General features: G+C 51.1%; 1 protein-coding gene across 3 annotated transcripts in view; it reads left to right on the top strand.

Moving 5' to 3' along the window:
- The window catches only part of TTC39A (tetratricopeptide repeat domain 39A), a 56,056-nt gene extending 33,704 nt beyond the window's left edge, over positions 1–22,352 (top strand). For 2 of the 3 annotated variants that reach the window (XM_007459633.1, XM_007459634.1), the window contains exons 5-18: positions 1,074–1,141; positions 3,225–3,289; positions 5,214–5,313; positions 6,649–6,714; positions 8,058–8,166; positions 8,599–8,666; positions 8,747–8,806; positions 9,732–9,893; positions 14,840–14,931; positions 16,890–17,010; positions 19,138–19,249; positions 19,668–19,782; positions 20,705–20,821; positions 21,354–22,352. In XM_007459633.1, the coding sequence (XP_007459695.1) occupies positions 1,074–1,141; positions 3,225–3,289; positions 5,214–5,313; positions 6,649–6,714; positions 8,058–8,166; positions 8,599–8,666; positions 8,747–8,806; positions 9,732–9,893; positions 14,840–14,931; positions 16,890–17,010; positions 19,138–19,249; positions 19,668–19,782; positions 20,705–20,821; positions 21,354–21,477 (1,379 nt within the window). In that variant the 3' untranslated portion in view covers positions 21,478–22,352. The remainder of the gene's footprint in view (positions 1–1,073; positions 1,142–3,224; positions 3,290–5,213; positions 5,314–6,648; positions 6,715–8,057; positions 8,167–8,598; positions 8,667–8,746; positions 8,807–9,731; positions 9,894–14,839; positions 14,932–16,889; positions 17,011–19,137; positions 19,250–19,667; positions 19,783–20,704; positions 20,822–21,353) is intronic. The other variant, XM_007459635.1, reaches the window with a different exon arrangement.
- The last annotated feature ends 1,385 nt before the right edge of the window (positions 22,353–23,737 follow it).

Raw genomic sequence — 23,737 nt, forward strand, 5'->3', positions numbered from 1 at the left:
GGGTGAGGGCGGGGGAGCAGGTGAGACTCACTTACCTGACAGTATTACCTGCTGGAAATTGGGTAAGAAAATGCTGTCACAAGGTCCATGCACTTTGCTCCTCAGGCCAGTGTGGGCTTAAGACTGTGTGTGCAGTTAGGTTTACTGGTTTAATTATCTTAGTGATCTCACGTGCTCCTGCGGGGAATGTGGTCCTAGAGGCTGACACACTGAGATGAAACAGCTGGGGGCCGTGGAAGAGAAGGTCTGGGCCGCCAGAGCCATGTGGCATCTTTGTGCCGTGACCACATGTGGCAGTCCTGGAGACAGCAGCAGCCAACCATAAGCAATTTGGGGCCCTTTAGTGCAGGGGTGAATGGCCCTCCCCACCTCGAGAACCCTTTGAAGGTTCCAGTGCAAAACAGTGCTTATGATGGTGCCACTCTCTCCTTCCTACCTTCCATGGCTCCCTGCTGCCCACAGGACCAAATCTGCAAGCCTCCACCAGTGTTTAAGACCCTTTACAGCCAGAATTTTGCCCCTCATCTTTCCCTGTCCCCTAAATCTCTCCCTGCTCCACCCTGTTTCAACCTTCTGTGGCTCAGCTGTCCCCCAGGCACCTGAGTTGTTTGGCTTTCCTGGGCCTCTGCCGAGAAAGCTCTTCCTGCCTCATCCTTCCATCCCATGTTCAACTCAAATAGCCCAACTCAGGTGTCTTCTTCTGGAAGTCTTTCCTGACTCCTCGGGCTGGGTTCGTTCTCCTTCCTTACTCCTGCAGCCTGCGGCTTCCCTGGGTTTATCCATTCATCCCACCACTGTAGGGGTGTTGGTGCACAGCACCTACAGTGATGCCCGGAGGACAAGAGAACAAGGCCCAGGGCCCTGTGCTGATGTTCTCGGGGGTGGGGTCAGGTGTGTGAGCTAATTCAGGGCAATGGTGCGTGTCACCAAGGAACCTGGTGATGGGGATTCGGGAGGTGGCAGGCAGGTGCTGACTCAGGCTCCCTTTGAGGGAAGTAGGATGAGGAGAATTTGGCCCAAGTCTCCTGCCAAGAGTCCCAGGAGGCCGCAGAGCTTTGGTTTTCTCCCTGCAGTGGAAATCCATGCTGAGGTCTGCTACGCAGAGTGCCTGCTGCAGAGAGCAGCCCTGACCTTCCTGCAGGTAGGAACCCTCTTCTTGTACAAGCAGCCTGGGGGTTTCAGAAGGTGGATCACCACGTCTTAGCCTGAAGGGTCTAGAGCAGCCATGCCCAGCCCCCTTGGTGTTGAGGCGAGGACTGAGGCTCCGTCACCCCAACACTCCTGGCCCTGGGTAGGCTCAGTGGCAGAGGTGATGGGCCCTACCCCTCCACACGGAGCACACGCGTTCCCACCCACTACCAGGATGTGCTTCCACCTCGTGACTGCTGCTTCCCTGCTGTTTTCATGTCATGGGGGTGACAGAGCCTGCTTTACATTTGATTCGTTCAGCAGACTAGTCTGAATGAATCAAACGTGATTCATTCAAGAACTTGACTTGTAGAACCTGCAACATACCAGGCTTTGTATGTACATTACAGGCATGTTGTTTTTACATACCTTATACACATTACATGTTTGTTTTTACCTACATTTTTATGTATTATTTAATCAGCACCTCCCAGGCCTATGATGGGGAGGATTAGTGGGGGAGGAACCGCTTTCCCAGGGTTACATGGTTAGCAAATGGGAGAGCTGGGATTTGAACCAGGTCTGGCCAACTCAGAGCCTATGCTCCTCACCACAGTGGAAATTATGAGAACCATCACGTCATGATTTTACCAAGAAGCCTGGATTATAATTATAAAATATAATCGTCATGTAAATAGGTGTACTGGGGTGGAGAGGCACATATAAATTTTATTGTTGGGGTACTATTTATTTTTTTAGTGATTTTTCTATCTTTTTGGACCTCAGATGATTAGAATTGGATTAATCTGAATTCTTCGTTAGGATCACTGTAATAATTGCACCATGACTGGCCTTTTATTTCCGTTGTTTGTTTACTCTATTATTACACATGATAAATAATCACCCACGAACCCCCCACCCAACCGGAGAACAGAACCCTGCTGACACATCTCCTTGCCCTCTGCCTCCCTTTCCCCAGGGGAAACCACTACCTAGAGTTTGTATTTATCATCACCCGCCCTATTTTTTTTTTTTTTTTTGCGTTACGCGGGCCTCTCACTGTTGTGGCCTCTCCCGCTGCGGAGCACAGGCTCCGGACGCACAGGCTCAGCGGCCATGGCTCACGGGCCCAGCCACTCTGCGGCATGTGGGATCTTCCCGGACCGGGGCACGAACCCACGTCCCCTGCATCGGCAGGCAGACTCTCAACCACTGCGCCACCAGGGAAGCGCCCCCCCGCCCTATTTTTTAAAAATGGTTTTCTCGGCTTCCTATTCATGTCTGAACAGCATATTGTTATGTTTTAGTTGCCTTTGAGCTTCTTAAGGCTTCAAGCTGTGTGGGACTTGCTTTCTTTACCCAACCGTACATGGCAGTGTAATACTGCCTTCTATGAATATACCAGTTTGTTTATCCATTATCCTGCTGGGAAGGATATCTGGGTTGTGTCTGGTTCTTGGCTACTATGAGCAGTGATTCTGTGAGCGTTCTAGAAGATGTTCATCCATTTCTCTTGGGTGTATACCTGGGAGCGGAACTGTCAGGTGGACTGCAGGTATTGGTGCTTTTTTTTTTTTTGGCTGCACTGTGTGGCATGTGGGATCTTAGTTCCCTAACCAGGGTTCGAACCCGTGCCCCCTCTAGTGGAAGCACGGAGTCATAATCACTGGACCACCAGCGAAGTCCCTAGGTGCTGGTGCTTTAAATTACAAACGTGATAAATACCTGCTTGTTGTAAAAAAAACACAAGCAATCAAAAAATGAACGTCTCCCTTCCTTCCCCACAGTTCCGCCACTGTTAACCGGTGGGAGCATCTCCTCCAGGCCTCTCTCCACGCTCATAGTATATGTACATATGAGCCTGCTACAGGAGGTTGTGGTCGAGCCCTGGGCATTGTGGAGGTCTTGTTTGGCAAGCAAGACCCTCATCTCAAGTACCAGGGGTAGAGTGGGGAGGCCTCTGACCCCACCCACGCAGGGCCCCTCATAAAGTTGGGCCCAGGAAGGGCCAGGCAGTATCCAGAGCCTTGTATGATCCCTCTCAAGCCTGTGGCTACCCACCCAGGCCCGGCTCTTAGCATCTCTCCCCCCTGCAGGACGAGAACATGGTGAGCTTCATCAAGGGTGGCATCAAAGTTCGAAACAGCTACCAGACCTACAAGTGAGTGGGGCTGGCCTGGGGGGCCTGAGGCCACAGCATCTACTGCCCTGTGCCCCTCAGGCTGCTTTGTGGGAGGTAGAGGGCACTGGCTGGAAGCAGGAAACCTAGAATGCTATGTGACCTCAGATAGATTTCTGTACCCTCAGGACTTCAGTTTTCTGGAATATTATTCCCCTGGGTGTATCTGTTCATTTGGTCCCCCTGAGAGCTGACTCTGTGCCTGACCCTGAGCTAGCGGAAAACAAGGCACATGTTCTGTACAAACAGCTCGGTCTGGTGGGGGTGGGAGAAAGACACAGGAACAGTCATTTTGAGAATAGCAGCAGGACTCCTACATATCCGTAAAGGCCCCGCGTCCAAATGCCGCTTTCCCCATGAAGCCTTCCTTGAACCCTCCAGTACACAGGGATGATGCTTACATAATATACACCACCTCTCCAAACTGGGAGCTCCTCGAGAGCCAGATTATTTCCATGTCATCTCAGCACTGGGCCACATGTAGGCCGTGTTAATGGAGCAAAGACTGAAGACTCAGTCCAGAGCACTTCTGCCCAATGTGGTCCCGCAATCCTTATCTACAATTCCAAAATCAGAAAAGCTCTGAAAATAATTAACCCTCCCCCCTGCCCCAAGTTTGGCATTGAAACTCCTTTTCCATTAAAAGTTGACTTGAATTGACTTGATACTATCATCTTTATTTTCCCCACTTAATGTGACTATTTCCCTGTAGAGAGATGGTGAGTTTGATTTCCAGGTACTACTGGGGTATAGCACACCATGCAGTATATGGACACCACACTGCTTTGTGGGTCCTGCTGGAATTGTTCAGGGAAACCAGACTGTGTTCTGGCCCTTGTAGTCTCCCTGCCAGCTGCCAGAGTGATGTTTTCAAAGCACAAACCTTGTCAGGTCAGTCAGTCCCTGCCAATTCCTGAGACCCCCTCTTGCTCTTAGAATAAGGTCCTGGGTCCTGCCGAGTCATTCCTGGGAGGTGCCCCTGTCCTCCTAGCCGTAGCTCCCGTCCCACCGTGCCTCAGACATTTGGGCCTTCCCTCAGGTTTTCATACATGCCAGATTTCTACCTCAGGGCCCTGGGACACACTGTCCTCTCTGCCAGGAACACTTTGTGCCAGGCTAACTCCTCATCCCTCAGTTTTCAGCTCAGATGTCAGGTCCTTGAGGAAACGTTCCCAGAACCCCAAACTAGGCCAGGCTCCAGGGTTCCTCTTCATCCTCACAGTGACTCGATAGGGGTCTGTCTCTAAGAGGGGGAGAGTTGTGAGGACAGCAGCTTGATGGCTTTGCTCCCTGCTGTCTTCCGGTGCTTGGCACGGAGAAACCTTAGTCCATGTTTGCTGAGTGAATGCCCTCAAGATGCTCATGGCCTGGAAGGGAGGCACGTACATCTTTAAAGCCCTTGTCCTGCCCCAGGCAGACTGGGATATGGACTCTGAGCTATTGGTGACCAGAAGAAAGAGGGTTGGATTCCAACCAAGAGACTCCAGGAAGACTTCCTCAAGGAGGCGGTGTTGGAGTTAACCCAGTGGTTCCCAACTGGGGGCGGTTTTTCCTCCCATGAGACATCTGGCGAAGTCTCCAGTTATCCAGCCTAAAATACTAGTAGTGCCGAGGTTGAGAAACTGTTCTAGACAGAATGCAGAGCACGAGCAAATGTCTAGATGTTGGACAAGGCGGGTGTGCTAGGGCTGATATAGCTGAAATTCAAGAGCAAGCGGTGCGTCATTACGATGGGAGATGGGGCTAGAAATTCCTCGAATATCAGCTCTCCGGATTGCCAGACGGTTACAGATCCACCGCCAGGGAGTTCTGAGATCAGCTAGGAGTATAGGGGCAACTTGGGCCCAGCTGGAAGAGGACCCAGCCCCCCAAATGTGGCTGAAACAGGCTTTGCATCCCTCCGCAGGGAGCTAGACAGCCTCGTGCAGTCCTCACAGTACTGCAAGGGAGAGAACCACAGGCACTTTGAAGGAGGAGTGAAGCTCGGTGTGGGAGCCTTCAACCTGGTGAGTGGGTATGCCCTCCCCACATCAACAGCATCTGGGTTCAAGATTAATCTCCCCTGCACATCCCTGCCCTACCCATGGTCTCTGCCGAGCTACTATCCTGCGCCCCAGTGATGAAGCAGACACGTGGCCAGCCTGGGGGTTCACAGCTGGGGTGGAGATGGGGGCTGGCCGTGGCTCCAGAGTCCCTTCTGTGCGTTTCTTCCCAAGGCAAGTTGAAAGCTTGAAATCCACTATAGTGGCAGTATTTACAGCACCAGAAACTGACAAACACAATACATCAGGACCTTTTCCTCCCTGGAGGGCTGGTGGTTAAACATTGACTAGTGGCAGGGAAGGAGACAGGCCTGGAAACAGCTGACGACCCACAGGGAACAGAGAGCCAGGACTCCTTCCTGGGGGAGCCCGGGAAGGTTTCATGGAGGGGATAATATTTGAGCTGGATCTGGAAGGATCCATAAGCGGGGGAAGTTTTCCAGGCAGGAAGGGCATTCTAGGCAGAGGGAACAGTGAGCTGAGGCAGGGAGGTTCAGAAGAATTATGCCTGCTCCTGGGAGGAGGAGCTGCTCTCTGACGATTCAGACTCCTGGCCCTGGGTGGCCAGGGACTTACCCAAAAGTGTGAATGTGGCAGGGGTTGGCTCTCTTCCCTCTAGGCAAAGCCTGTTCTGATGGGGGTCCCTGCCCCTCTCTAGGTTCCAGATTCTCTCTACGTAAAATGCGAGCAGTGATCCCGGCCCAAGTGCTGGGAAATACAAGCTGCCAAGTGCATCAGATACTTTAGCAGGTTATAGCTGGACTGTCTGCAGTTCGAGAACTGGCTCCACCTCTGATGGGTTGTGGTGCCTCGGACATATCCTGTCACTTATCTGTGCCTCTGTTTCTCGTCTGTTGAAAGGGGTTAGTGATCCCTTCTTTGCAGGACTGTTCTGAGGATCAAATGCAATGACAGAGCCCCTGGTACAAAGTAGGGATTCAGTGTAATAACAATAGCTAACTGCTAGGTGCAGGCCCTATTATGTGCTTCAATATATTAATTTGATCCATCTGGTAGGGGCTATTATAATTCCCATTTTACAGATGAGGAAACTGAGGCAGAGAGAGGAAATGTAGCTGCCCGAGCTGGGAGTGGTGAGACTAGGATTTAGACGCAGTCTGCTCCTAATTGTCACTCTGTAGTGCCTCCGGAAGTTGGCTTTCGGAAACCTAGGGCCTCCTCATGGGCATTCCAGAGACAGGGCCTGCACCTCTGGGATTACACCCAGAACTCTGGAGGCTTGGAGATTGGGAGGGTCAGCCCCCACCCCTTCACGTGTCCACCTGCCTCTTCCTGCAGACTCTGTCCATGCTTCCTACCAGGATCCTGCGGCTGCTAGAGTTCGTGGGGTTTTCAGGAAACAAGGTAACCACCTTCCTTCTGGGGATCCCAACCTGCTCAGCCCCAGGGCTGGAGCTCAGCTGGACAGGGTGAGGCTGAGGGGCTGTGGGGCCTGAGTGCCAGTCCTGGCTCAGCCCCCCTCAGTGTGTGGCCCTGGACAAGGCTCAGACCTCTCTGGACCTCAGTCTCCTCTCCTGCAAATGGGGCCATTGATCCCTGCCAGGCCCTTCCCAGGGTACAGAGGCTGTAGGGTAAGGGTGGGTGGGAAGAGCAGTTCCTGGGGTCCTTCAGGGGCCTGGGGCCATATTCTCTGAGCCTGGCAGGTGTCAGGAACCTGGCCCTTCTCCCCTCAGAAGACCTTGAGCAAGTCCCTTCCCATTTTCTGGTCTGGGAGATGCTCAAGGGAAGCCCTACTGTGCATTGGGCCTTGAGGTGGAAACCAGAGGACTCAAACACCCAGAGGCTTTACTGAGGGCAGGAACCTGAGTGCCAGGTAGCAGATCAGGGAGGGCTCCCTGGTGGAGGAGGTCTGATGTGGTACAAGAAGCATTAACCTGGAAGTCAGGGGCCCTGGGTCAGTCCAGCCTCATCCCCTTCTCCCTGTGAGTCTGAGCAAGGCCCGCCCTCCTCTGGGCCTCTTTGTTTTGTAAAACAAGGGGCTTTTTTTTTTTTTTTTTTTTTAACATCAGGTCAATGTTTCTCCAACTTGGACTTTCTCCGGCCCTTCCTGATTTTTGCCATGTCCACACACCTCTATATTATTACTTATGTGTAATTTTTCTCAAATGTGATTCATATTTTTTACTTAAATTTATTTAAAGGAAACATTACTACACAGAAAACCCGTATTATGTGGCACGATAAGAACATAATCATAACAATTAATACTACAAGAACTGAGCAATTTTATGAAAGCCCTGTCTGTGCCCTGAGCCTGTGGTTAGGATTATCTGCCTCCTTGTCATTCCTACTCCCCCCACCAGACTTGGGGCTGCTCACGGCCTTGGTGCCCACCATGGGGACTGAGCAAGTAAATAAAGGGGGGGATGGGGAAGGGGCTATTGAGGAGGTAGGGGACACCCACACCTTTGCCCTGGCTGTGGCAGCAGTGTCCCCTGCTCTCAGGAAGATGGCTGAGGCACTGAGAGGGGCAGCCCCTTGTTCGAGGTTGCACAGCCTGGGAGCAGCTGACCCGGCCTCCAGGGCCCCAGACTCGGAGTCCAGCACTCTCTGGTCCCTTCTGTGGCAGCGTTGCCCTCACACCTGTCCAGTGACCTCCCAGGCCCCTCCCCCCTCCCCGGGTCCCGTGGAGGATGCTGGGGAGCTCAGGCCTTGCTGGCCTCAGCCAGTCCCCGTCTTTCCTCCAGGACTACGGGCTGCTGCAGCTGGAGGAGGGGGCATCGGGGCACAGCTTCCGCGCCGTGCTCTGTGTCATGCTGCTGCTGTGCTACCACACCTTCCTCACCTTTGTGCTGGGTAGGAGCGCGCTCGGGGAGAGTGCTGGGGCCTCTGGGCTTTGGTTGGCTCTAAGGGCAGGGGGTGAGAGGGCAAGGGGCTGCAGACCCTGCTCAGGCCCCCAGGGCACTGAAACCAGAAACAGCAGAGCCGAGTCAACTGTCCTGGGGCCCGGCCTGCTGACCACTTGCTTCCTCACAGTGTGACTGGGTTCCAGCCCCAGTTTTCTCATCTGTGAAATGGGGGTGGGTCATGCCCACCTCAGAGAGGGTGTGAGGATGCTGTAGGCTGTACTGTCTAATTCAGTCCTCATATCACCCTGGAGATAGAAGAGTTATCATCCCCATTTCACAGAGGGGAAACGGAGACCCTGAGAAGCCCCTCGTAGGTTGCTGGGAGGCGGATCACCAGGGAGGATGGTGACGTGTCCTATTGTCCCCCCACCTCCTTCAGGCACTGGGAACGTCAACATCACGGAGGCAGAGAAGCTCTTGAGACCCTACCTGAAGCGATACCCTAAGGTGAGCCCTACTGCTGGCAGATACTCCCAGCCCACATGTGCCTTGTGGACCCACACGGACCCACATGCGTGTTGTTGCAGGGCGCCATCTTCCTGTTCTTTGCGGGGCGGATTGAAGCCATTAAAGGCAACGTTGACGCGGTGAGTAATGGGGGTCGGAGCCGGTGCTGGAGGGCCCTCGGGTCTCCCAGGCCAGTAGGAAAACAGATACACACAGACGAACTCAGGGACAGGGCAGACTGGGCGGAGGGCCCTGAGAGAGGACTTACGGGAGAGCGGGGGCAGGAGAGCCACTTCCGACTGAGACAGTCTGGGAAGATGAGGGAGGAGTTGGCATTTGTGGTGAGTAGGATTTGAACGGGAGATGGAGGGCTATGGCATCCTTGAGTAAGGCAGAGAGGTGGGAAGACCCACTGTCCAGGGCAGGGCGACAGGCTGGAACCTGGTGCCAGGGGCTGAAGCGGGCACCTTGAGGGTCTGGCTAGGGAGTCTGGGCTCTGTAGGTGGGAGGGAGCCGTCGAAGGGGTGAGAGAGGGGCGGGTCACGGTCCGGGCAGAGTCCCCAGCATTAAACCAAGGCCCAGGACGGAGTCCGTGACCTGGAGTTCTCGCGTCTCCCGCTGGTCCTGGCTGTGGTTCCTCAGGCAGCAGGACAGATGCCCCAGGTCCAGGTCACTTCGTGGGGGCTTCTGGAACCTTTGGAGTTTGCTCTGCATAGACATTATTATATCACTTTAAGATTAGCACTTTCCACTGCCTGTTATCCCTCCATTATAGGTCTGTCCCACCCTTTCATTTTGTGCTGAAAGACCAGAGTCCCCAGGAGGGGCAGTAACTGGGCCCAAGGTCGTATAAGACTTAGGCGGTAGAACCAGGACTAGAGGCCACAACTCCTGTCTCCCCGATGCTGCCCCTCGCCCTCTCCCCAAGCCTGGCACAGGGCTGGGCTGCTGTGCACGGCAGGAGGCTGGGGCTGCTGTGGAGCTGGGCAGGGACAGAGGGTGCAGAGAGCAGGGCGGGGGCGGGCCAGGGGACGCCCACCGAGGCTGACCGGCAGGTGCCCACAGGCCATCCGGCGGTTCGAGGAGTGCTGCGAGGCCCAGCAGCACTGGAAGCAGTTCCACCACATGTGCTACTGGGAGCTGATGTGGTGCTTCACCTACAAGGGCCAGTGGAAGATGGCCTACTTCTACGCAGACCTGCTCAGCAAGGAGAACTCCTGGTCCAAGGTGGGCTGACACCATGTGCTGGGGGCACAGGGGGACCAGGCCAACCCACACTGGCCATGAGCCCCCAGAGCAAGGGCCAAACTCCTAACTGAACGCAGATGTCTCAGCTGGAATATATCCAAAACCACAAATTCTACTAGGCCTCAGGGTTGGAAGAAACTAAAGACCATGAGGAACAGATGACCTTTAGAACTACAGTGTGTCGAGAGTTTTAGTCACAAGGGACAGAAGTGTGTTGTGACTCACATGGTCTATATGACTGTCGCCCAACAGAACTTTCCATTACCGTGGAAATGCTCTATTTCTTTTTTTAAAATTAATTTATTAATTTATTTATTTTTGGCTGCGTTGAGTCTTCGTTGCTATGTGCGGTCTTTCTGTAGCTGCGGTGAGCGGGGGCTACTCTTCATTGCAGTGTGCGGGGTTCTCTTGTTGCGGAGCATAGGCTCTAGGTGCATGGGCTTCAGTAGTTGTGGTATGTGGACTCAGTAGTTGTGGCACGCAGGCTCAGTAGTTGTGGCGCACGGGCTTAGTTGCTCCACAGCATGTGGGATCTTCCTGGACCAGGGCTCGAACCCATGTCCCCTGCATTGGCAGGCGGATTCTTTTTTTTTTTTTTCTGTTTTTTTTTTTTTAACATCTTTATTGGGGTATAATTGCTTTACAATGGTGTGTTAGTTTCTGCTTTATAACAGAATGAATCAGTTATACATATACATATGTTCCCATATCTCTTCCCTCTTTGTCTCCCTCCCTCCCACCCTCCCTATCCCACCCCTCCCGGCAGCCACAAAGAACCGATCCGGTATCCCTGTGTGGCAGGTGGATTCTTAACCACTGCGCCACCAGGGAAGTGCTGGAAATGCTCTATTTCTGCACTGTCCAATGTGGTAGCCCCTAGCCATACGTGCACACCGAGCACTAGAAATGTGCCTACTGCAATTGGGAAACTGGATGTCTTCAATTTTATTCCATTTTAACTAATTTAAATGTAAAAAGTCACATGGAGCTAGTGGACATAGTACCTGACTATGCGGGTGTAAACATAAAAGGCTTATTGGTTCATATAACTGAAAATTCTAGGCACATCTGACTTCAGGTAGGGCTGAATTCAGGAATTCATATTATGTCGTCTGGGCTTGTTTTTTCCACCGGGGACTGTGCTCTCCTCTATGACATCTTTGTCGTACAGGCAGGTTCCCTCCATGTGCCAGCAGGGTGGCTATGGGCTGCCTGCCCCTAACTCACATCTTCCCTTTAGTTTCAACCAGAGTCCCTGGATAGAGCCTCATTGGTCTGGCATAGATCACAAGTCAATGCCTGGAAACAGGGGTGGGAGGACCCCTCATGGATTGGGAGTAGGAGATGGGTGGTTCACCAGAAGAAAAATGAAGTGATGCTCCAGAATAAGTGTGGATGGGGGTGGGCATTAAAGAGATGCCATGTAGGCAAAACGAAGCAAAACAGATGCTCAGTGCAGCATCTTATAGCTTATAACATCATGGTAAGTGATGAAATAAGTATCAGGCGTTATCATCATAGTGACGATAGGACAGACTTCCGAACCAAGGGTCTTAGGTCATCTAGATCATCACAGAGCATCTTGTAGTGTCAAATCCATAGCACTTGTGTCTCAATGACCTTAAATCCCTATTTCTCATCTCTCCCCAACCTCTGCATGAAAGTCCCTTTTCAGTCCCCCTCCCTGGGGCCCAAGCTGAAAGGGAGCTCTCTGGGTGTGGGCAGGTGGGGCCCGCAGGAAGAGTGGGCTTTCTCGGAGCTCTGTGTGCCCAGGCGTTATCTCCGTCAGGCCCAGTTAGAGAGGGTGTGTGACTTTGCTGGGCCACACAGCTGCTGTGAGGAGCAGAGGGAGGACGAGGCCTCCAGATGTCAGGGAGTCTGGCTTCCTGAGTTGGCTCAATCTCCAGCTCTGTGACTTTGGGGAGGTCAGCCCCTCTTTCTCTGCAACACTTTCCTCAGAAGGGTTTCCTGTGAAAGTAGGGGTTGTGGCACCCCGAGTTCTGGGGCTTCATTCATCCCTAATCTCCAGCACTTGGCCACCAGAGTCCACCAACTTCCAGCTCTAGGAAGTTGGCCTGTGGCCACTGCCATACGTGCCGATCCCTCTGCTCAGCGTTCTTCCCTGCCTGTACTATGCCAAGTCGTCCCTTTGGGCCCGTCACGTTTCCCGCAGTGCTCGCAGCTTGGGTGACCAGAAACCAGATGGTGACAACTGTGTGCTCAGTGCTGTAACGGGGGAATCTGAGGGGAGCTCAGAGGCATCCCTGGGCAGCCCAGCCAAGGGGACAAGGAAGGCTTCTGGAAAAGGAGATGTCTGAACTGAACCTTGAAGGAGGAGGAATTAGGGTGGCAGAGGGGAGGAAGTGGAAGTTCTCTCCCCAAACCGAGAGAACTGCAGGGGCGTAGGGTTTGTGGGTGGGAGTGCAGAGGGACTGTGGAGGGACCGTCCCCCTCTAAGCCACTCGCTGTAAGCTTCTTGAGGACAAGGACTGTCTGATATCACAGAGCCTGGTAGAATAATCCAGCAAAATAAATATGTGGACTCAATAGGCAAACAGATAACTCTGGGAGACAGGAGTCCCATCAGGGAAGGTGGCTGCAGTTTTCCATCAGTGTGGCCCCATAACATCCCCTGGCAACTTGGATGTCCATGGGTCTCACAACTCTAGGTCACTGCGTCCATCCTAATTCCTGTGGACTCAGTGAGGGTGCGCTGTCCTGGGGGAGTAGGAGAAGGCTCTTAGAGGAAGCCAGCAGATGAGCCTGGCAGAGAAAGGACAATGGCACCCCAGGCAGAGGGACAGCACAGGCAAAGGCCTGAGGTGAGTTCCAGGAGTGATGGGGAAGAGTGGCCAGAAGAGGAGGAGCCAGAAAAGCAGGTCCCAAGGGCCCTGAGTGGCTGTTTGGGCTTCAGTCTGACAGTGGGGGATCCCATGCTTGTGGCTTAGATTTGTGCTTTTAAGAAATCCCTCCTGCAGTCGCTGGGCACGCTCACACGCCGGGTCCTGTTCTAGGGCAGGACATACACAAATGAACCAAGCAAAGATCCCCTCAAGGCTCATGTTCTAGTGGGAAGAGAGAGAGACAAGAAACACACAAATAGATGATGTACAGTGTAAGATAACGTCAGGTTCCAGGAAGTGCGATGAAGAAAAATCGGGTAAGGTACGGGTGCAGGGCATGATGAACAGTGTGGTCAGCAAGCCATGTGGACATCTCCGTGAAGAACAGTCCAGGCAGAGGGCATTGGTAGATATTAGGGCAAGAGGGGGAGGAAGCTGAAGCCGTGAGTTGATGTGTTCTGGAAGCAGCCCGGAGGCCAGTGTGGCTAGAGTGATACGAGTGAGGGGGCAACAGTGGAGGGGAACTGGAGAGGAAACGGGGCGGACCACACAGGGTCTCGCAGGCCATGACAGGGCATTTGGATGTTCTCCTAAGTGCGATGGGATACCGTGAGACAATGTCTAGGAGGGACTGATGTGATCTGCTTCTAAAAGGTCAGAGTGGCAGGTGGTGTGGAAAATGGCTTGCAGGGCCAGGAGGGGAGCAGGAGATCGGTTAGGAAACCACGTGAACTAGGACAGCAGAAAGACATCCCTGGTGGCCCGGAGCAGGGAGATGCTGTGGAGGCTGGTGCAATAATTGAGGTGAGGGCTAGGGCAAGGCCAGTAGGATTTCGGAGCTATATGAGAGGTAAAATCATGAGGGCTTGGTGGCTCACTACCAGGGCCGGGGAGAGGGAGAAGGCACAGATGACACTGGGAGGTTAAAGATGGGATGGGAACAGGTTTCACAGAGGGGAGCTGCTTCTTAGCACACCCCACAAAGACCAGCTTTTCCTCATGTTGTGAACGGCAGACTGCGGTGCTGAGGGCAGACTGGAACTGGGAGTAGCCCTGGCCTTCAGCATGGGTGGGGCTCCCAGGTGGAGGTTGCTTTCCACATTCTCCTGAGACTAGATTCCAGGATGTCCTGCTCCGTTTCCTCCACCTGCTACACTTGTTTGCTGGGTAGCTGCCCCAGGTGGCAGGAGCTGTGGTTCAAGACTTGGCCACTGGAGGGCAGCACAGAGCCAGACTCCCCTGGCACTGGACTTCAGGCAAAGGGGAGTGGCTTTCCGGGATGGATCTTTGGCCGGGGGGTGGGGGGGTGGTGAGGGGGGGCGTGGTTGTGGCAGCTGTCAGTGGCAGCTGTGGATCCAGTGGGCAGACCCTTGAAGCCACACAAACCTGGGGTCACTCCCAGCTCCGCTCCTAGCAGCTCTGCTGTCCCAGGAAGTAGAGGTGGGGTACGGATTCCTTTCTGGCATTGTCTTTGGGATCAAGTGAGATGATGTATGTAGAGTGCCTGGCACACAGCAAGCCAGTTTCACCAAGGGCCCTGAGCTGAGCCCTGACCCAGGGCCCTGTTTATTCTTCTGGCCTCACACCTCTTCTTGTGTACATCCCATGCTTTATGCTAGTGATTTGTATCCTACGTACACACATCTCTGCCCTCCCTGGCTTTGATCAGGCTGTTCCCCTTGCCTGGAAGGTCCTTTTTCTGTCTCTCTGAATCTTCCCATTGGCCTTCAAGGGCCCAGTCTGAAGTGGCTGCTTCCCTGCGGCCCGTGCTGCCCCGTCTTTGTGTGTCCATCCTATCCTCAGTGCCACCCCGTGCATCCTCTAGTTGCTTGAGTCTGCCCTGCTATTTCAGAGTGGAGAGGGCAGCTGCTTAGACATGGCCCATCGTGGATTTAACTCCTAGCTCAAATCCTCAAGCTGATTCGGCTTCCTGGCCCAGTTTCTCCCCTGGGGCTTGGGGATAATATAATGTCAGCTACTATGCTGGGCCATAGTGAGGTTCCAGTAAGGTACTGGTGCCAGTTCAGGACTGCGATTGGAGGGCGGGTTGCTCACACCTGACTGTTGCTCTGCCTCACACAGGCCACCTACATCTACATGAAGGCCGCCTACCTCAGCATGTTTGGGAAGGAGGACTACAAGCCGTTCGGGGATGACGAAGTGGAGCTGTTCAGGTGGGTCCGACCATTGCAGCCCGTCGTAGGCCCTGCCCACAGCCAGCCTGAGCAGAGGAAGGTGGTGGGGTTGTCGTCTCCCCAACACTCCCCCACAGTCACCCCACGTGCCTGTCCTTCCCTCCTATAGCCGCCAGGGCCTCCTGCTGCCGCTGGTGAGAGCCCTTTGAATCCATTCAGAGGTTTTTTTTCACAAAAGTGGTTTTGTCAACATTCTTTCCACTGACCCTCTTTCACCTGGAGCGTAGGACAGATGTGGACACTGAGGTCCAGAGGGGGTCCTTCTGCTGAGTTAACCTGACCCACTCAGAAAAGCAGAGTTGGAATCACATAAACAGGATAAAATCTAGCCTCTGCCATTTCTTAGCTGTGTCACCTTGGACAATTTCAGGATCTGTAAAATGGGAATAACAACCTCTGCCTCTGCAGTGTTGTTTTGCGAATCAAAGAGAGAATAGATTTAAAGAGCCTGGGGTAGGGCCTGGAGCCAATAAATGGCGGCTGTTTTTATTCTTATCTGCACTACTGTGTTTGCCTTCTGCGAAGGGCCTAGAGCAGGGCTCAGCCATGGCAGGCTGAGGATGGAGCCTAGGCCTTTCCTTCAGTCATGGTGAGGGTTGGCCCCAACATGCAACATGCTAGGTAACCCTAGTTTCCTGGGCTGTCAAAGTCACAGGGTGTTTATCATTTACTGAGTAACTTTGTGTCTCCACCTTATGTAACTTTTCTAGAAGATCTGTGAGGGTAAGAATCTGTGGGGGAGGAAGAGTAATTTTTTCTCCATCCTTCTAGGTTCTTGGCTGAGACCCTCATAATAAGATTAACAGGAGAAAAGCAAACAGAAATTTACTAACTCCTGTATACATGGGAGAGACTCAGGAAAACTGAGTTAACTCTCTAAAATGGCCCGAGCCATTTCTTTAAGTGCCATCTCTAGCTAAAGGACAAAAGAAGATTTGGGGGCATAGGGAGCCAGTTGTGGGAGGTTTTCAGGTAAAAGAGGGTATGTGGTTGTTACACAGATTTAAGTCTGCCTTCTCCACTGATACGTTTCTAGAGATTTAGTTATCCTCCTCTTCCTGGTACAGAGAGAGATAACCTTACAAATGGAGATTTCCCTTATAAATGTAAATGTCTCGTACAAAAAGGTAACTTATACTAGGTTTTCAGAGCTTTTTGTGTGTCTGCTGTTTCTCAAAAAATAATCAGCCTAAAATAATCTTTATGCCTAAGAAGCATATTTGGGGTAACAACTTCTCCCTTTCATATCATCGTCTCCATTTTAGGGATGAGAAAGCAGGCCCAGAGAGGTTCCACAGTGAATAAGCAGGGGAGGTGTTTGGTGGGGGACCTCACAACTAGGTCCAGCTGTTTGCTGGGCCTGGACAGCTCAGGTTCTGAAGGTCACAGCCATACCCCCATGATTGTGGCAGAGATCGAGGGTAAGGCGGAGCTGGGTGGGTGAGGCCGCAGATGTGGAGGCTTGCCCAGCTGCATACCACATTTTACCATACCCTCGGGAACAGCTGAGGAGGCCACAACTCACGTGGCCAAAGTTAATGAAAGGTTTGTGCTGTGTGGTCTTGGGCAGGTCCTTCCCTTTATGAGTTTTAATTTCCTCTGTGAAAGTAGGGTCAGACTTCCACTGGGCCCTTAGGAAACAGGGGCTGGGAGTAGAGAGGGACAACTAAAAGGCAGAGCAGGCCTGGGGGGTTTGTGTACATTCTCACCTCTACCTGCTGCTGCCTCGGAGGAGCCCCTTGCCTAGCCCTAGGAAGTGCTCAGGTCTTGGCCTGTGAAATAAGGCCATAGCCACAGGCTGTGAGTCCAACACTCTCATCATATAGATGGGGAAACTGAGGCCCAGAGAGGGGCCAAGCAGAGGCTGGGCGGGCTGGGGACTCTGTCCTTTCTAGCATTTTCTCGCCCTCTTCCCACCCTCCTCATGTCCTCCACAGAGCTGTGCCGAGCCTGAAACTCAAGATTGCTGGGAAATCTCTACCCACAGAGAAGTTTGCCATCCGGAAGTCCAGACGCTACCTCTCCCCCAAACCTATCTCATTGCCCATCCCTGCTCTGGTGGGTAGGAGGGTCTTGACTGGCTCTGAACTCCAGTTTGGGATTGTGGGGATGAGCTGAGAGCCAGGGATATAGCCACTGGCCCCGGGGGAAGTGGATGAGGGAAGAAGACCTCATGCCTCAGGGGCCTGGAGAGGATTTCACGATTCACCTGGTACTGGGTGGGGGACACAGATGAGCTGGAGCCTGCCTCAACCTCTGAGAAAGAACTGGTCTACTAGGGATGGGGGTGGGGAGACAGGTGAGTCGGCTGCAGGCACCTCAAGGCAGAAAGAGCAGCCCCCCCCAGACAGCCCCACACCCCTGTTTCCAGGCAGAGGCATCCCTTGGCTGTTTGTGTTTCCACCCTGTTTCTGTCTTGTCACACGATTAGAATTGTTGTTTACACTGTCCCACCCTCACTGGACCAAGATTTTCTGAGGCTGGGACCACGTTATATTACAGTCAACTCTGAAATAACAGCAATTGCTGGCATTGTTATTGGGCACCTGCTGTGTTCAAGGCTCCTTATACCCACTGCCTATGGCCTCATTTGATCCTCACAATAGCCCTCTTAGTAGGTGCTGGTGGCATCTCCATTGTACAGAAGGGGATAATAAGGCCTAATAGATAAGGAGGAAGATAAAATATCTAGTAAGTAGATAAAAGTAGAAAAATGAAATAACTTGTCCAAGTCCCATAGCTAGTGAGTTAGCCAGAATTTGAACCCAGGTAGTCTGGTTCCAGAGCCCATATTCTGAACCACGGTTTTGATGCTAATTCCATGCATGATTTGAGCAGGCATCAGAGAAGTTTCTAGTTTGTTAAGAGTCCTTGTTATTCAAATAATGAGGCAGCCAGAAAGGTAGAAAGGGTGCTGCTTCAGAGACCTGGCTCTGCTATTCACTAATTGTGTGACCCTGTGTAGGGTCCCCTTTCCCTTAATGTAAATAATAATATATTCCTTGCCCATTTCATAGAGCAGTTATGAGAATCAGCTGATAAAACATGTTAAACACTTTAGAAATCAAAAAGTTCAATATTTATGTAGAATTTATTTAGAGCTCGTATCCTGAATATCTTTAAATAAAATCTGAGCTATTTTACAGGTTAAAATATACAATAAAGCTATTATCAAATGGGGGCATATGTTGTAAGGAAGGGCAGGGGAAGCAACTATACCAGAAATTTAGGGGAGAATTTCCAAAACTATAATCTGAAAAATGCTATTTGTGCATAAAATGATTTCTGTGATTAAATACATTTGGGAAAGACTGGCCTAAACAAAGTTTATATACTGTAGACCTTCTTGGAGCCTTTATATGCTAATCTGCATGGTAGGTCTCCAAGGAGAAGCTTGAAGATGCAGTTTTTTCCTAACTTATTTAGCCACAGAACAATCTTTTAATGGAACACTTGCTAACTTAAGACCATATAACAACTTGATAAAACCTTGTCTAAACTTAAAATCCCTCCCTGGAACATAACAAAAGCCATAACAGAAGTCTTTCTAGAACTTTATGTATACAAGTCACTTTCACATCCATTGCCTGGTTTGATAGTTTAGGAAATGCCAATCTAAGCTAACAGAATTACTAGAATGAAAATTTAATTTAGTATTCTGAACTTTCTGGTAGTTAAGGCAAAAAAAGACATCAGATATGTTTCATAGATGGATACTCACGCTCAGTGCCTTGGCGAAATAGGAGAGAAGGTAACATGGTCTTAAGCTCCTGAAGTGCTTAAGTACATTATGGTTCCTCCAATATAGGAGGCCCTATTAGCTGGAGCAAGGAGGAGGACTCCCTGGAGAGTGTGGGCACAGAGAGATTGGGAGAGAGCATAGTAGTGCCCCAGGAAGCCATGAGCAGAAAAGTAACTGAAAACTATCGGCAGCTATGAGCAGAAGAGTGAGAATATGGGTCCATCTTAAATTCTCACTGGGGTAAGGAGAGATCTCAATAGTAAGTAAGAGATAAGACTCCCCATAACTCCCTCAAGTCCACAGCTTCAAAGGCTGGGCTGAGACTTCTAGAGTTAGAAGGGCCTTTAGTGATCCTCTGATCTGAGCTACCCATTTTACAGATGGGGAAACTTGAGGCCCCACGGGGGAGGAAAGCTGGGACTGACTTGCTCCCCTGCCCCCAGGAAATGATGTACATTTGGAATGGCTACGCTGTGATTGGGAAGCAGCCGGAACTCACAGACGGGATACTTGAGATTATCACCAAGACTGAAGAGTTGCTGGAAAAGGGCCCAGGTGACTACCCCCAGGCCCTTGAACCTGCCAGGCTGGGTCAGACCACAGGTCTTTACAGTTGAAGATTCCCTCTACCAAAAATGTCCTTCCTCTCTTCTCTACCCTGGTAATTGTCCTTTGCCTTTCCAGACTGAGCTTCAGTGGCAGCTCCTCCAAGAAGCTGTCCCTTGTCCCCCAGGTAGGGTCAGGGCCTCTTCTGGGCTCCCACAACCCCCGGGCTTCCTTCAGTCAGTCCTGGTATCACTGTATTGTCATCGTCTCAGTATCTGTCTTTCCTCCCCAGATGTGAGCTCCCTGAGGATGGGGACCATGTGTGAGCCGCCTGTCTCCCCAGGGCCCAGCACAGAGTAGGGGCTCCATGAGTAACTGCTGAAAAACTGAACAAACCTGTCATCTTCCCTCACTCCCCTATTCTCAGAGAATGAGTACTCAGTGGATGATGAGTGCTTGGTGAAGCTGCTGAAAGGCCTGTGTCTGAAATATCTGGGCCGTGTCCAGGAGGCCGAGGAGAATTTCAGGAGCATCGCTGCCAAGTAAGTGCCTCTGTGGCCACTCCCGCTCCAGATGGCCTACTGCTGGGCCCGCGGCTCCAGGGCAGTATTTTCTGGGCTTCTCTTTCCTCATGCACACATGCCCAGTGCCTGACTCTGGACTACCCCTACTCGCTCCACATGTACTAGTGTCTGTCCTGTGCCAGGACCCTTGCTGGGCACAGATCATTCCCACGTTGTCCTCTAGGGCCACCAGATTGCCCAACTAAAGGAAACCATCCGCAATGAGTTTCGTGTGAATGGTGCCCCCTGGAGTTTGTAATTTATCAACTCTGCCCTTGGGGAGTGCGGATGTTAGAGAGAGACAGCTACAGGCAACTCAATCTGGTATGGTGAGGGCTGTGCTAGAGGAAAGCAGAGGACAGCAGGTGCCAGGAGGAGGGACCTAAACCTAATAATGCTAGATACCAGGAAAGGCTTTCCAGGGATGCCACTTAAATTGGCAAGTTTACCAGGCAGAGAAAGCAGGGAAGGAGGAGTTTTAAGTGGAGTAGGTAGAGCATGTGCAAATGCCTGGACACAGGAAAGACGCCTGAGGTTGGGTGACAGTGGTCAGGTCCTTCCCTGCCTCGGTGAGGTTGTAGAGGGAAAGGGTTGCAGATGAAATAAAGGGGGGGTGGGGACTGAGGTGGGGGTGGGCTAACTAAGGACATGACATGAGCCATAGGTTGTCAGGGACTTGGGGCCCCAGGTGCAGAGGATCGGAAGGCTTTGCTGTGGATCTTAAGCCTTTCTAGGGCTAGATAGTGGGAACCCTCCCAAATTGGAATTCAGATCAGAAAACCCCACAAGACCATGAGTTGGATCCTGCCATTGGGGAGAGGCTCAGGAGGAGTCGGAAGGATGTGCCTGAAGGATGTCTCAAGAGCAGAGCCTGTAAGCCATGTTTTCCTCTGTCTCGCAGTGAAAAGAGGATTAAATATGACCACTACTTGATCCCAAATGCCCTGCTGGAGCTGGCCCTGCTGTCTATGGAGCAAGGCAGAAATGAAGAGGCTGTCAGACTCTTGGAAACTGCCAAGTAAGGCATGATCGCCCTTGGTCTGTCCTTTGTTCCCCATGGAGTGCAGGGTATGGGCAGAGGAGGCCAGGCAGCAGTGAGGGAGCAGGGTGCTGGCAGAGGCAGTAGAGGCAGCCCAGAGGCTGGGCCCATGTCCCTGGGGAACCCAGCTCTCACCTGGCATAGGGGAGGCCTCTTCCTCAATTTACCAATGAGGAATTGATATCCCAGCATCAGGGACTGAGTTACCCAGGGTCACACCACAAGCCAGCTGCAGGGCTGGTGTGAAGATGCAGGTCTCCTGCCTTCCAGCCCTTGGATCTACCTCTTGAAACCACTCCTTCAAGCTCAGGGACCCAACAACAGGACCAAGAGTGGCACCAGAGGGCATGATAACAGGTAATCCCTATTAGGGCCCAACTCTTTCTTTAGACAGAGGTAGGGATCTAAGCCTCTAAAAATATTCCTTGGCTAGTGGGCTCCCACAGTTCAGACTAAAGGAAAAGCACTCCCTGGAGCAGCCTCATGTGTCTGATTCTCTGGTTTCTTCCAGGCAAAATTATAAGAATTATTCCATGGAATCAAGGACACATTTTCGAATCCAGGCAGCCACACTCCAAGCCAAGTCTTCCCTAGAGAATGGCAACAGATTCATGGTTTCATCAATGCCCTTGTAGTTTTGCGCAGCATTCCCAGGCTGGAAGACAGAGTCAGCTAGACAGAGCTCCTGGAAACATTTCAAAAAGATCCCCTCCCCCTGCCCTGCCGTTGGGGTCCACCGGTGCTCCAGTGTGATGACACGACATAGGTATCTGTGCAGAAGCGAAGCTGGCATTTTCACCAGTGTGGCCAAGGGCCTTTGCCAAGGACAGAGTTGCTGGAGCCCTCTGCCTGCCCTATCACGTATACGGGTACTTGTTTTTCACTGTGATGTTTAAGAAAATGTATAAACAGTTTACATTTTCCTTAGAAATACATTGATGGGATCAAAGTTGGCTTTGGAAAAAACTACCAACCAACCACCTGTAAATCACTGTTTTAACCCTACTGATATGGAGGTAAATCTATGATGCGAAGGGCCAAAGTGCTTTTCAGACTTCAGCGAGGTCTCAGCTTCCAGGGCTGGAAGGACCCAAAGGAGGATCTGCACTGCAGGCTTTGAGGTTTCTGGGGGTTGGACATAGAGGTTTCACACACTCCCACTACCTTCCTTCTTACACTCCCTTTGTAACAACTTTCCAATTTAAAAAAAATCAAACACGTCTTTTTAGTGAGATAATTTTGAGTCCATCATCTGTAGAAAAAAAAAAAAATCAATCTTCGCCACTAAGGAATAGCGATACCGAGGCCTGAAGGAAGGGGGAACCCTGTGGCCCTTTCTGTGCCAAAGCCAAGAAGTTTGGCAGGTAAAGTTTCTCAGACACCAGTCTGCTATATGCCAAATTGAAACCACTGGGAATGATTTATGGAACATAAAAATCTTCTGTATTTCCCTTCGAGGTACACTGATTTACTGACAGCGTTTTTCTTAGAAACAGAATGGTTATTCTTGGCCTGTTTGTTTCAGATTTTTCAGTTAAGAGAAAAGATATATTTAAGTAATAAAACTAACTTATACACTTTAAGAGATCATGCAACATCTATTTCAGTAAAATATGTTGTTGCTTGAATTCTTAGGCTGGGCAGAAAGTTTGAATCAGAAGTCATATGGCTCAGGCATGTTTTATTTAGCCAACATAATGTTTTAAAAATTTTAGAATAAGTTACTAACATTTTAAAATGGGGAGATTTCACAAATAAATCTGGTTTCTGGCATCTTATTTTAATAATCTGGCAATATTGGGCCTCATTCCCACAAGGCAACAATCAGCTGGAGCTGAGTAGAGGCTCTTTTCAACACTTATAATCTTTCTGGCGCCTAAAAGCATCTGAATTTGCACCCAGTGGGACTGTTAAAGTGAGGACTCAAGTTCAGTGACTAACAAACACCAAGTTTTACCATTCACAATCTAACAACAGCATACTTCAACTTAACCATTTTCCTGGTAAAAATATTCATCTGTGAAAATGTGATTCCTCACTGAATGCAGTTTCTGTAAAGGAAGAACCACAAGACAACTTTTCCAGTCTTTCAGCCTGCTGTACACTTCTGAGCATTTGCCAGAAGCTAGGTGGTTTACTATTAATATACAACCAACCTTCCTGTGACTGATGCTGAATGAAGTTATGGGTTTTAGGTAAAGCATATTCTCATTAGGAAAACAAAACTGAAAACCCTCATCCAAGGTCCTCTTTTGCACTTACTGTACTGTCATAGCAGAAATGCTATGAAAGGAAGACTCCTTATTTATTTTGTTAGAACTAGACAAAAAGAGTGCTTTCCACAGAGGGCAAGTCCTTTGCAAGCTCTCTCTCCTCCACAGCCTGAATGCTGGGAGCCCAGCCTATTTCCAGGTTGTTGGGCAGGGCAGGTGAAAGGGGTGAACTAGAGCCAGGTTGCTGAATGAAGGTGGCCTGTTGTCCTCCCTCACATATTAGAATGCTACCTATTACAGTATAAAAGCAGTGTCGGTCACAGGATACCAAACATACAATTTGCAAAACTGCCGTTTGCAAAACACTTTCATCTCGATGTTCATCTTAGGTGCTTTTATTTTTAAATTTTAATGCCAGGATGGTTTCCTAGTTGTTGCTATTTCCTGCTGGGCTTCATTAATTAGCCTCTGTCACCTTTACCTCTGGCTGAAGTCTGGCTATGAGTTCTGTCTCCTTTATTCCTACCTGCAGCTTGAGCTAGTCCATCAAAAACATGTATGTGAGGGAGTTCCCTGGTGGTCCAGTGGTTAGGACTCAGCGCTTTTACTGCCGTGGCCCAGGTTCAGTCCCTGGTGGGGGAACTAAGATCCCGCAAGCCGAGTGGCGTGGCCAAAAACAAAA

The sequence above is a fragment of the Lipotes vexillifer genome, unplaced genomic scaffold (assembly GCF_000442215.2).
Source record: "Lipotes vexillifer unplaced genomic scaffold, Lipotes_vexillifer_v1.1 scaffold525, whole genome shotgun sequence".
NCBI lineage: Eukaryota > Metazoa > Chordata > Mammalia > Artiodactyla > Lipotidae > Lipotes > Lipotes vexillifer.